At 55.3% G+C, this 11,912-nt stretch overlaps 5 protein-coding genes across 5 annotated transcripts; all 5 read left to right on the top strand.

The window, feature by feature from the left end:
- Positions 1-1,277: 1,277 nt before the first annotated feature.
- On the top strand, positions 1,278-2,063 carry LDBPK_270160 (hypothetical protein, conserved; the record flags this gene model as incomplete). The annotated part of the gene is made up of 1 exon (XM_003861826.1): positions 1,278-2,063. The coding sequence occupies one exon, from the start codon at positions 1,278-1,280 to the stop codon at positions 2,061-2,063; it is 786 nt and encodes a 261-aa protein (XP_003861874.1).
- A 1,500-nt stretch (positions 2,064-3,563) lies between these two features.
- LDBPK_270150 (hypothetical protein, conserved) lies at positions 3,564-4,115 on the top strand (the record flags this gene model as incomplete). The annotated part of the gene is made up of 1 exon (XM_003861825.1): positions 3,564-4,115. The coding sequence occupies one exon, from the start codon at positions 3,564-3,566 to the stop codon at positions 4,113-4,115; it is 552 nt and encodes a 183-aa protein (XP_003861873.1).
- A 1,905-nt stretch (positions 4,116-6,020) lies between these two features.
- LDBPK_270140 (hypothetical protein, conserved) lies at positions 6,021-6,674 on the top strand (the record flags this gene model as incomplete). The annotated part of the gene is made up of 1 exon (XM_003861824.1): positions 6,021-6,674. One exon carries the CDS (start codon positions 6,021-6,023, stop codon positions 6,672-6,674), a length of 654 nt encoding a protein of 217 aa, XP_003861872.1.
- A 791-nt stretch (positions 6,675-7,465) lies between these two features.
- LDBPK_270130 (hypothetical protein, conserved) lies at positions 7,466-7,921 on the top strand (the record flags this gene model as incomplete). The annotated part of the gene is made up of 1 exon (XM_003861823.1): positions 7,466-7,921. The coding sequence occupies one exon, from the start codon at positions 7,466-7,468 to the stop codon at positions 7,919-7,921; it is 456 nt and encodes a 151-aa protein (XP_003861871.1).
- A 1,699-nt stretch (positions 7,922-9,620) lies between these two features.
- Positions 9,621-11,522, top strand: LDBPK_270120 (hypothetical protein, conserved; the record flags this gene model as incomplete). Its single annotated transcript, XM_003861822.1, has 1 exon — positions 9,621-11,522. One exon carries the CDS (start codon positions 9,621-9,623, stop codon positions 11,520-11,522), a length of 1,902 nt encoding a protein of 633 aa, XP_003861870.1.
- Between the last annotated feature and the right edge of the window lie 390 nt (positions 11,523-11,912).

The raw sequence follows: 11,912 nt of genomic DNA, 5'->3' as shown, positions 1-11,912 counted from the left end.
CCTCCATCCCCGACCCTTGGGGGTGGGTGGGGGGGGGGGGGGTCTGTGCGATGCATGGCCACACTGATGTGTCGGCGGTGGGGCCCTGGGTGGCGTTGCGTCGGGGTGGCCCGCGACAGCGAACACGCTTGTGCCGTCCATGTGGTAGGCAGGGTGTCGGCGTGGCTGGAACGCATTGCACCCGGCCCCGACTGCCGTTGCTGGTGCGGGGGGGGGAGGGGGCCTGTGTGCCACCCCTACGGGGATGCACAGCAGGTGGGCGCCGGCGTGACGGGTGCGGGTGTGCGGCGACCTGCAGAGCGCGGCGGTGGTGTGGAGTATGAGGCAGGGGCCGTGCTCGGATGGCTGAGCCGGCGCGTTGCTGTAGGGCGTGTGTGTGCAGGGCTGCTTGGCACCACGCGATGTGCCCGTGACAGAGAATGGAGGTGCTGGAGAGAAGCAAAGTGTGTTTTCGAGTGCACGCGCGCGTTTCGCGGAATGGTTTCAAGGGCGCGGTTCGACATTGCCGAAGAAGCGAAAATGCGCTTGAGTCTGCGCCGCAGACGCGCGTGAGTGGCTCTTGTTAAGGGCACGGAAAGGCCACCGCAGCTCAAGCAAAGCGATATACCGTCGACATCTTCTTGTCCACGATACCTATAAGCCTCGACTGCGCGCATGCGGGGCAGCTGCCGACGTGCACGAACTCTGTCCACACCGGCGTCCTCTTCTGTGGTGTTTGCCGCCCGCTATCTTGATTGTTTGTTTCGGTATTCAACTACTCCCCACCAATGGTGCCTTTATCCATTTTTTTTCTGCTGCTGCTTTGAGCGCTTCACGTGTGTGCTTGTTTTCCCGTGTAGTGCACATTGGGACCGAACTCGAGCGTGACTAAAATCCAAGCGCGTTCACACGCTCACGCGAGTGCACATCGACGCCAACTGGTGCGCGTGTGAGTGACTCCCACGCGTTGTCTCTCGTCGCTTTTCTTCTCGACTGCGACAGGAGCTCTTCAGGGAAGGCCCGAATCTGAGAGCGACGGGAACGAGGCGCCTCGGCCACACTCGCATCGCAACTTTACACTCTTCGCGATGCGCGCCGCTTTCCGTCTGGCGGCGCAGTCGTTTCGCCTCTGTCCTGCGCCTGGTGTAGCTTCATCCCTCTCACTGAGCACTGTAGCGTCCTCCGCGTTCCGCGGCTCCCTTCTTGTTACCGCTCGAAGCTTTGCCAAGGTCTCGTCTGTTCAGGGCAAGATCGAGGTGCCTCCTGGTGGGTTTGTGACGGCGGACGTGAGGATCGACATGAACGCTAGCTTTGGCGGCTCCTTTGCCCGCGGTGTGTTTGCGGAGCGAGAGATTGGTTACGGCCGTGAGGTCATGAATCTGCCCGCCTACTGCATGTACATCAGCGAAAACGACCGCCAGCCACTGCGGGAACAGGTGCTTATCATGACGAAGGAGATCTTCAGCAAAGTCGTCTACGGAACGCCCCAGGAACAGCAGTACGTCAAGCACCGCATCCTCTCGCTCATGTCCGGGGGATTTTCCTACTTTACTCGCGAGCGCGACGTTTTTGACTTTGCGGAGGAGGTGCGTGCTCCCGGGGCCGACGGAGCCTTCCGCAACGGCTGCAGCTGCCTGATGAGCGGCGAATTTTCCTCTTACGATCTGCAGAAACTTCCCCTCATCGTCGAGTTCAACCGCTTCGAGGTAGACTACCGTGGCCGCCGCGGCATCTGCCTCTTCCCCGAGGCCTCGTACCTGAACCACAGCTGCGAGCCGAACGTTGAGCTTTCCATTACGTACAACAGCATCAAAAACAACTTTTTCCTCAGCGCCCGCGCGGTGCGGCCCATTCTCGAAGGCGAGGAGCTCTTTATCAACTACATGCCGGGCAACAACCTCCCTCTCTCGCGTCTGGCGTTGGCCATGAAGAAGCGCTGGGGGTTTGAATGTTCCTGCGTCAAGTGCAAGAGCCGCGCAGTGGGCGCCGTGACCATTGTTTTTGTCGTTCTTCTGATCCCCATCATTGTGTACATCCGCCGCTTTATTGTGGAGCGGACAAAGGAGAAGCACCGCAGCCTGTGACAGTCGAGGGGTAGCGGCTATGGGAGGAATGTGGACCGGAGGCGAGGATGGCCGAGGCCTTTGGTGGGCTGACGATTTTTGCGATGCCCACGGCCGTCAGTGAGCCGTGTCCCCGGCAGAGACGAGATGGCGTGCATGTCGCTCCTGTCTGAGACAGCGCCATACTACACAGTTTTGCGAGGTTTCGTTGTGAGTTGTTCTTCTTACAGGCCTACGTTTCGTGAAGTCGAGTTACATCGAAAACAGAATAGCCGCAGAAGGATAAGAAGGGATGGCACGCGTGGAAGCGTCTTTGCTCTCTGGTTCAATGCATGCCTCACAGGAACTGTGCTGCCTCCGCGCATCTAGGCGCACGCAGTCGACGAGATCAGGTGCAGGTCTCCGGCAGTTGCTGCTCGCCGATGAATGCACACTGCAGACGCAGCAGCTGCGTGGAGCACAAAGGTGCATGAAGGGAGCACCGCATGCACTGGTCATGTACGTTGTGCTGTACTTTGTCTCGACCTTCCCACCCTTTTCGATGCTCCTTCTCTCTACTTTACATATGCACATACATGTGTGTGTGTGTGCTTGCTTCCGCTTGCGCAGGTTTTCGCAGGCTCTCTTGTTCTCTGTCAAATGAGAGCACACACACACGCGCGGTAGAACATTCACAGTTACACCAACAGCATAAAAGGAAAGGACAGATAGTGAGCAAAACACCACCGGTCGTTGGCGTGTGTGCGTGTCCGCTCGCTCAAGGTGTGTGTGTGTGTGACTCGACGGCTCCATCCTCTGCTGACTCTTCGCTGCATCCTCACTCCTTCCTGCATACACTCAGCAACGACGCATATTTCATTGAGACCAGCGGTTGCCGACGACAGCGAAAAGCAAAAACTCAGGGCTGCGGCTTCTCGCCTTTTATTCATCTTGATTCTGGCACGTGCAGAACAGGAGGGAACAAGGGATCAGTGGCAAGACGGAATTTACGGCAGAGAAGCAGCAACAAACGAGAGCCGCTCAGGGACAGGCGCACCTGCACCCACACCTCCACACCATTGAGGGCGCCGCCATTGCATCTGCTGCTGCTGCTGTCGCTGCTGCTGCAAGGCGCACGTTTGAGTCATCATTTCTTTCTCCCGCAAAACCAATTTTGCGCACGCCATCACTCATCACCCCTTCAGGTCCTATACATCAGTGCACGCAGACACGGTTCAGCATTTTCACTTCAGATTCTGGGCTCCATTCTTCCTAACTTTAACTTCTCCCTTTCCCCCTACTCACTCACAAGCTTAGCCCTCGCCCACCTCCTCCGCCCTGAGTTCTTGCCGAGTCTGCGCAGTCTGGATCGAGCTCCTCCTTTTTTCGTTTTTTTTTTTAGGCTCTGTATCTCCCTCTCGTGTCTCGCAGCGAAAGATGTGGAACATGTCTTCCAGCCCGGTCCCCTCCGTGAATGGCTCTCGACCACCAGCTGGGACCGCTGGCGGCTACGTCTTCATGCCGTCAGGGGTAAAGAAGTCGATGTCGCTCCAGGCAGGTGGTGTGGTGAATGGCGTAATACCCGGTGTAGTTCCCCCGCACGATCGCACGCAAGAGGTGTGCAAGTACTTCGTGAATGGCGGGTGTCTGCGTGGGACAAACTGCCCCTACCTTCACGAGCTGCCGGACGAACGTCACCTTGACGTCAACGGGCTTGGTTTCATTCTCAACCCAAACGTTCATAATGCGCAGAAGACGGTGGCATCTCCGCAGACGCAGGTGACGGCAAGCACGCCTAGCCAACCACTGAAGGCAGCCGGCTCCTCTCTCACCATGATGCTCAACAATCAGAATGCCAGCCAGAGTAGAGTGTTCAGCCCGACCAAGGCCGCAAAACACCAGCCGCCTTCCATGAGTGGTTCTAGCTCAGCATCACCGCAGACGATGCCGATGGGAAAGCTGCCAGCCCCTCCCAAGTATAATCCACCGGAGCCGTACTTAGAGCTCAACCTGCCTCCGGCGCTAGCATTCCCGCTGAAGGTGCCGGCGAAAGACACCACTGCGACCCTCGCTCATTTGATGCTACAAAACTGAGTCCGTCACTTGGCTTTTGGCCATCGTGAGAAGCGGCCGCACTGAACATGGCGAAAAGAACACATTCGAACGAGGCGTTTATGTGTGTGTGTTTGTGCCTGTCAACTGTGTTGTCGGGCTCTGCTTTGGATGCATGGCCGAGACTGCCGTGTCAGTGGCCCGCGTTGTTCTTTTTTTTCTTCTATGTAAGCTGTGAAGAAATTTAACTTTTTTTGTACGTTTTGCGCTTGTTGTCCACTGTCTCCCGTTGTTGCTCTTCTGTGTGTGACTGCCTTCACCCACCTCCCCTCCCAAACGCCGCTGTTATGTCGTGCTTCCGTATGCGCGTGTCCGCTTTAGAAACGCTGTTGAGGATACCGACTCACCCGCTCCGCACAGCAAATGTAGCACGCTCAGGTTGCACGTGCACACAAGAGCATAGCCGCTTGCTCAGAGGTATGGTTTGACCCAAGTATGCTCGACGTCGCGATGCTTACTCCCTCTCTTCTTCCTCCATACATTCCTCAGTGCACTTGCGTCCAGCTGTTTTTTTTTTCCGACCCCTTTTTTCCCCTCGTGGCTGTCTTCCTATCTTTCCGTGCAGCACACCTTCTGATAGTCGTCCTGCTGCATTTTTTTTTCGTTCATGTTCCTTTTTTCTGTTTTGTCTGTTTTCTCTCGAGGTTCTTTGCGGAGCTGTAGGTGTGGGGTAATTTGTATGATCTCAGAGGTGACTAGCTTGAAACAATAGCAAAGAAGAAGATGCGGTGCTGAGAAGGAACCTGCAAATAAAAAAAAATGTCTGACGGAGGCCTCTCATCGCATACGTGAAGGACGCAATGAGAGAGGCGCACACGAACACCCAACCGCGATGGCGGAGATGAACCGAAAGATGCGGCACGAGAGTGAAGACCGAGAAGAGAACGCGCGCACACACTCGCCCATCCGCGCATTCCTAGCGTCACACACATTGAAGTGCTGCTGCTCTTTCTCTCTTCCTCGGCCCTCTCTTTTTCTTCGACCTTGGGTTTTCTTTGTCGTCGTCTCCTCGCTGATTCTCTTGCCGTGCTTCTTCTCTTCACCTGCTTCTTGTTATCCTTTCGTATTGTGTACGTGCGCGAGGTTGTCTTCTTGTGTTTCTTCCCTGTCAATTTTTTCTTTTGCTTTTTGAGAGTTCGCGTTTTGCCATTTTTTTTCCGGTTCGTTACCTCCTCTTTCCCCCCTGTGTTATGCTGTTGTGTGTGTGTGCGTTGCGTTCCTTTTGTGCGTGTTATCCCGGCTCTGTGTTTTCCCTGTTTTCACCCGCGTGTGCTTGTTTTGTTTCATTCATCTCTTTTTGCCCTCTTTTGGCCTTTTCCTAACACTGAAAGAACCACCACTACTACCACTACTACCAGTATTAATCGACACCACCAACACCAAAAAAAAAACAGAAGTTCCAGAGATTAAAGGGTCGCAACAGTGCAACGGAACGTTGAAGTCCGATGAAACGTTACGTGGGTTTGCCTACAGAGGAGCGGCGCTGTGCGATGCGAACGTGGTCGTGACCGACTTCGAAAAACACACACACCGATCTGTTTTCTAGTGTACTGTCACCTGTGCTGTACTGCTGCATGTAGACATGTATGCGTGGATGCCGTGGCAGCTGCTCTTTTGTCTTCGCTCACTGCTGCAGCATGTTGTCACCCAGAAGGTGGCGTGTGTGCATGCGTGTGCCGGACGCCTCTCACTTGCTTCTTCGATGCCCGTCAACACATCCCGATCGCCTGCTGCCTTCTTTCCTTCTGTTCTCTGTCCCGTTCTCCATTCTCTAATGCTCACTCGTCGTAGAAGCTGAGAGATACCCTCATGCTCACGTCGCAAGGCGAACGTGTGGCCGGGACCGGTGAAAAGAATCGGTCTCTCACGTCTTCTCCGTCTTCTGATATGCTATCCCAGCTGATCAGTCACGTCTCACGGAGTGCCGTTACACCGTACGGGGCGCGCGTGCCTAAGGAAAGCGCTGAATCCGTCCTCCTCAAACAGCGCATGGAGGTCATGAAAACCGTAGCAGCCATACGGGCCAACGAGGACACCTTTGGTGGCGCTCGCGTATCGAGACACGGATGTACGCTCCCGCAGACGAAGGCTGCACCACGAGATACAACCCGCAGGCCCCTCTACACCGCCACCTCTAGCAATCAATACAAGACGATCAAGGACTTGAAGGCCGGCGACGGCACTGAACCGGGTGCAGTTCAGCTCAAGAGAACGTCGCTCGTGCACGACGCTTCAGGTACGCTTGTAACGGCTGAGTCGCCTCACGGCAATGACACCGAAAGTAGGGATCCACGAAAAGCGGTGGCGGAGAAGCACCGGGCGGCTCTGGTTACTCCCCGGCCGCATGTCCCCACGCGTATTGAACAGTGGATAGGGAGTTTCGGTCGTTCCCTCGGAGCGGTCAAACCCTACGCAGTGGGCCGAAGCACAAAGCTGGCGACACGACACTGCTTTACTGATCTCCCTGTTGACACAAATGATCGATATGTGGATAGAATGCAGTGCTGCCGCCCTTCCAAAGGCCTTTACACGTACTACTAACCGTCCCATGCTACCTTGCCAGTGGCGACCCACTTCTCCCTCCCCCTCAGTCGTGTGTGCACTGCAGCGTGCCGTGAAGCTACCGAGTCTTTAGTTACACACATTTGCTAGGCATCAGGGCAGGGCCGCCGGCCAACACTCATGTATACTAGTTCCCAACGCGTAGAAGTTAGCGTCGGCGCTTTTTCTCTCCCTTTTATGTGAGTTTTCACTCCCCTCCTCTCGTTCTGTTTTAAGCCGTTGGCGTTGCTTCTTTTAGTTTGTTTGCTTGCTGTGTGCGGGTGCCCGCCGCCCTTGTACAGTTCACTTCCTTCGCCCTTGCAACGAAGCAAAAAAAAAAAACGACTGCGTGCAAGTGACACTTGCTCGGCGAGGAGAACGGTGATGGATGGCTTTTCGAAGGCATCTTACAGTCTGTTGCTCTTCCGTGGATGGCAGCGACGGGAGAAGGTGTACTGCGCATTTGTGTCTCTTCAAGTACCTAAGCCCCGCCTATCCCTCTCCTGCCCTAGTCTATTTTGGTGCGTTCTTGTGGCGCGGCCCCATGGACGTTGGCAGGTGCTTTTGGCGTTTCATGGCTCGTTGGCGTCTCTGTTCGATCGGTGTGGCTGTCAGAGCCACCGACGCTGCACTCGACGCACGCCACTGCCCTTACTCACGGACTTCTCCTGCACCACCTTCCCTTTCCTTCACTCTCATCGTCTCCTTTCTTTTCCCTTCCCCGCCATTGTCCAACACACGCACATATACACGTACTGGTACATACCTCAACACGCCTGGGCTCTCTTTGTATGTCTCCTCCTGCGGATTGTGTGCCTCGCCGCCAACACCGTGTTTTGTCACCACTTTCCCCGCAGAGTAAGATAATAATCCTCTTAACTAACTCGACTTCTATCAAAATGCAGCAAGCGTACTTTGGTCAGCAGCCCATGCTGCCACCTGGCTGGCAGCTGTCGTACACTGCCGATGGAAAGCCCTACTACATCGATCACAACACCAAGACCACCCACTGGAGTATTCCCCCGACCGCCTACGAGCCGTACTACAACAACGGCCGCGGTCGCGGGGCGGGCTACCGTGGCGGCCGCCAGGGTATCGATAGGACGAAGATGAAGTCAAAGATGTGTATTTACTGGGAGAAAAACGGTAACTGCGCATGGGGCGATCGCTGCGCATTCGCGCACGGCGCCGAGGAGCTCCGTAATCCCGCGAGTCAGCCTCGAAACGATGCCCCAGCGAGCGCTTAATGAGATGGCGGCGGCATACGTAAGATAAGAAGATATGGAAAGCGGTACGTGCGCTTCTTACTTCAGCTTTGTGTCGGTGCGATTACGTGTCTTTCTGTGTTCTTGTATTTCCGCCCAGGACTTTGATTTCATCTATTTACCTTGAGTTTGTATGGCTCTCGTTCACGCCGATCCTCTCCACTATAGGACCGCGCAGCGAGCAGGCACGCGAGAGAGAACGGGGAAATACACATGCGCGAGGGCTGTGAAGCTTTATTTAACGCCAAAAAGATGATCTGACCGAAAAAGAAAAGAAGACAGGAAAGAAAAATGGCGACCCAAGCAGATGCACGGAGGGCGAAACCATGGCAAAGTAATGAGAAGAAAAGAGCTAAAAATGCGTAAAAGAAGGGCAGACAGAAAACGAAAAAGGAACGTAAACGATTACCGTAACTACCTCGCTCAGATGATGTGCGTGTGTGTGTTTGCGCACATCTCTCTCTCTCTCTCGCTATATATATATGTCGATGTCTGTCTGTCTGTGCGTGTGGGTCTGTAAGGGCGTGCGCGTGTATAAAAAGCACTGTTTTATCTTCTCTCTGTTTTTTTTTTTGTTCTATTTTACTTTTCCATTTTTCTTTGTAAATCTAAGATGAAAACCTGCGCTTCAAGTAGCCATCCCAGTTTGTGCGCTCTATAGTCTTTTCAAAAAAGGTTTTCATGTGTCGGACTTCTGCACAGAAAAAGAAAGCGAAATCAAATGCTGAGGGAACTTTGCAGCGCCCCAGCTCATCTCGATTCCGTGTCCCTCCTTTTACGCGTCATTTCTGCCTTCTTTCGGCTGTGATGCGACGATGAATGAACCGAGGGTGGCTGTGGGATGGGTAAAGTGGATACAGGAAGAGGCTCCTGTAACAGTCAACGCTGCAGACCGTGGCGCGCGTCTCCGCCACGACGCAAGAGGAGAGAGGCCGGAGTGCCTTCTCTCCTTTCCTCGTAGGGGCTCGCGCTCCTCTGTGATGAGCAGCTGGCCTGCAGGAGTGGTGGCAAGTGAACGATGCGAAAGCTGCATCTGCAGCCGCTCCTCCGATCATCGTGTCGCGAAATGCAAGAGTTGCGGTATGAAGATCTGACGCGTGCTTAATGACTGTTTCCCTCGCTGATCACCGTCCGTGGGTAGATTCGGCACCATCGTTTTCATCGATGAATGCAGCGGCTTCAGGGTCTCTCTGTCCTTTGATGCACATTTTTGTCTACTTGACACTTTCTTCGCTGCTCCACCCCTCTCTTCTCTCTTCCCTTTCAAACGCTTTCACGGCATCTCTGTGCTCCTCTCATCTTGTTCTCCCCTTTTCGCAAGAAAACAACAACAAAAACGAGCCCACCGATTTGTTTACAGAGTTGCGATATTTTCTGTTGTTCTAGCCTTCTCTTCACCTTGCTCTCTGCTCGATTGTGAGTTTGCCTCTTCCTGTCTGCGCGTGTTTGTGTGTATGTCTGCGCGTGCGTCGGCACGAAAAGGACTGCGGTGCTGTTAATCTTCTTTTTTTGCTCATGCGTGCTTGAGCTACTTTTCTTTCCTTGAGTCTTCGTGGAAGCGCAGTAGAAAGCCTTCTGGGCATTGCTCCCCCTCTTTCGTCTCCTCATTGACGGTCACATCGAACCTCGCCCTTTCTCTGATATCCCCCTCCCCCGAGCCCTTCGACTTGTGAGTGCGGCGATGCCCTTTCGCCAGGCAGTGGCGTCCATGCTGGCCGTGCTCGTGTTCTCCCTCGGGCTAACATCGACGTATGCCAGCTCACCAGCAAAATGGGTGCCGACGCTGGCCCTTTTCGACATCAACAATTCCCGTATACTTTCCACGACGGGCACATCCGAGGCTGTTTCTCTCGGGCAGCGCAGCCTCTTCGTTTCAAGATATGATCCAAACCCTTCCGTTTCCGTAGCCTCTCTCACACTCTACGGCTCCGAGAACGGCTACGCGACCCGCACGTTTGACTTCCTCACTGTTCCCTACTGCGTGGTCGAGTCTGGGACAACCGCGGAGTGCAATCTTCACGACCACATGCTATACATGATGTTCCGCTTTCGCCACCGCTATGAAGCCGACTTTCACGCCGTTGTTTGGCAAGACCCCACGCCTCTCTCGAGCACGGTCAAAGCATTGCAAGATTTCAAGGCGCACTTGAATCGCTCAGACGTTGTGTACCCGGAGAACGACGGGTCCATGCGCGTGGAGGAAAGTGCTACGTGCTCCGACATTATGGACGAGTGCTACCTCTCACGAGCGGCGACATACACGAGAAGCTACAAAGAAATCGATCCTGCCCAGTACTCCGCCCGATTTCTCTTCCGCATCGGCAAGCAGTACACAATGAACGGCCCGTTGCGCGTCCGCCTCCACAGCAACCTCCCGCACGATGCCGAGACGGTCGTAGACGTTGTGCTCGTACTGTGCCGACAGCCGTCTTCGAACCCGCTCAACCATCGGTGGTGGATCGAGAGCGTGACAGGCCGCTTGGCGCTTCTTGTGGTGAGCATCGTGGCAACATTTGCCTTCCTCACCGTGACGCGGGAGGTCGGAGAGCTGATGGTGCGCCAGCGTACAGGCGAAGACGTATTGGCACCAACTCTGCTCTACAGCGAAGAGGCCAGCGACGGCCCCCTCGTCTGCTTTCAGCGCCTTGCAAAGGTGGCGTCAAACAGTCTGCAGGCGGGTGCGGCGTATGTGTGGGCCAAGATCCAAGAACTCATATGCGTGAATGCGTGCTGCGCGTCGCGCCTCCGATGGCTGGGGGCGCGATGCCCCCGTGTGCCTGCTCGCGAGCACACCGCAGAGTCGGAGCGCGAGATCACCGCCCTCAACTTGACGGTCTTCTCGGAGGAGGAGGACTCGGGACCGACGTGCCGCATCTGCCGCTGTTCAGAGCCGCGTGACGACCTCTTCGCCCCATGCGCCTGCAACGGCTCGAGCAAGTTTGTGCACCACAACTGCCTCGAGCAGTGGCGTGAGATGACAAGCAACCCACAGCACCGTCGCGTGTGCGCTGAATGCAAGACGCCGTACACTTTCGTGCGCGTCGTCGTTCCGCACAATCCCGACCTTATCACAGGCAGCCCCATCATCGAGTCAGTCGTTCGGCACTTCGCGGCAAAGCTTTTGTATCTGGCGATGACGGTGCTCTTCGCCGTCGGCGGGGCGTACTGCTTGAAGGCTGCGTTTTTCTTGACAACGCTATTCGACACCGGCGTCGACTGGGGCTTCTACCACGGTTATCACTGGGTTCTCACCGCGTATTTTCTGGCTGCGTTGACTCTCAATCTGAGCATAATGGAGCCGTTCGTGAGGGACACGATGTTGACAGGAGTGCAGTTGCTGTGTGTGCTGCTATCACTCCTGTTCATTGAGATTCCCATGAGCTACGCAATGTCCGCCTTCCTCAGCCTCATCTTCGATCGCCTTTTCACATGGGAGGTCTCGTACGGTGCTGGCCTTGTGTCTGCGGTATTGCTGCACCTGATGGATACCTTTTCCAATTTCGCCAAAATACTCGAGTCTTTTTCGGAGGAGCGGGAGGTTGTCGCCGCACGAGCCGAGAGCGAAACGCAGCAATCCGTGTAAGCTGTCTCACGACCTCCTCTTTCTCTCCGTCGCCCCATGCGCACAACAGGGTTACATCATCCGTCACTTCTACTTCGAGCTTCTGCCTTCCCTGCTCCATTCGCTGCGTGCTGTCTTGGGGCCTTGTTGACGCCGCACCAACAGTGAGCGCATAGGAGATGCCTTCGTTGCATTTTCGACGCCATCTTTTTGTTGTTCACTCTCTCTGCTCCCTTCTCCCCGTCATCGGCGGGTCGCCTTTCACTCTGCGTAGTATCTCAGCGCCCAGCACACCGCACGCCGTATGCGGTGTATGCCCAGGCAGCCCCCTCTCCCCCCTCCTATCCCCTGCCAGCGCCGGAGCCCCACTTCTCGTGGTGACAAGGGTCGAGAGTGCCTACGACGTGGCAG

This window comes from Leishmania donovani, chromosome 27 (assembly GCF_000227135.1).
Source record: "Leishmania donovani BPK282A1 complete genome, chromosome 27".
Classification (NCBI taxonomy): Eukaryota; Euglenozoa; class Kinetoplastea; order Trypanosomatida; family Trypanosomatidae; genus Leishmania; species Leishmania donovani.
This window is presented reverse-complemented; position numbering and strand designations above follow the sequence as displayed.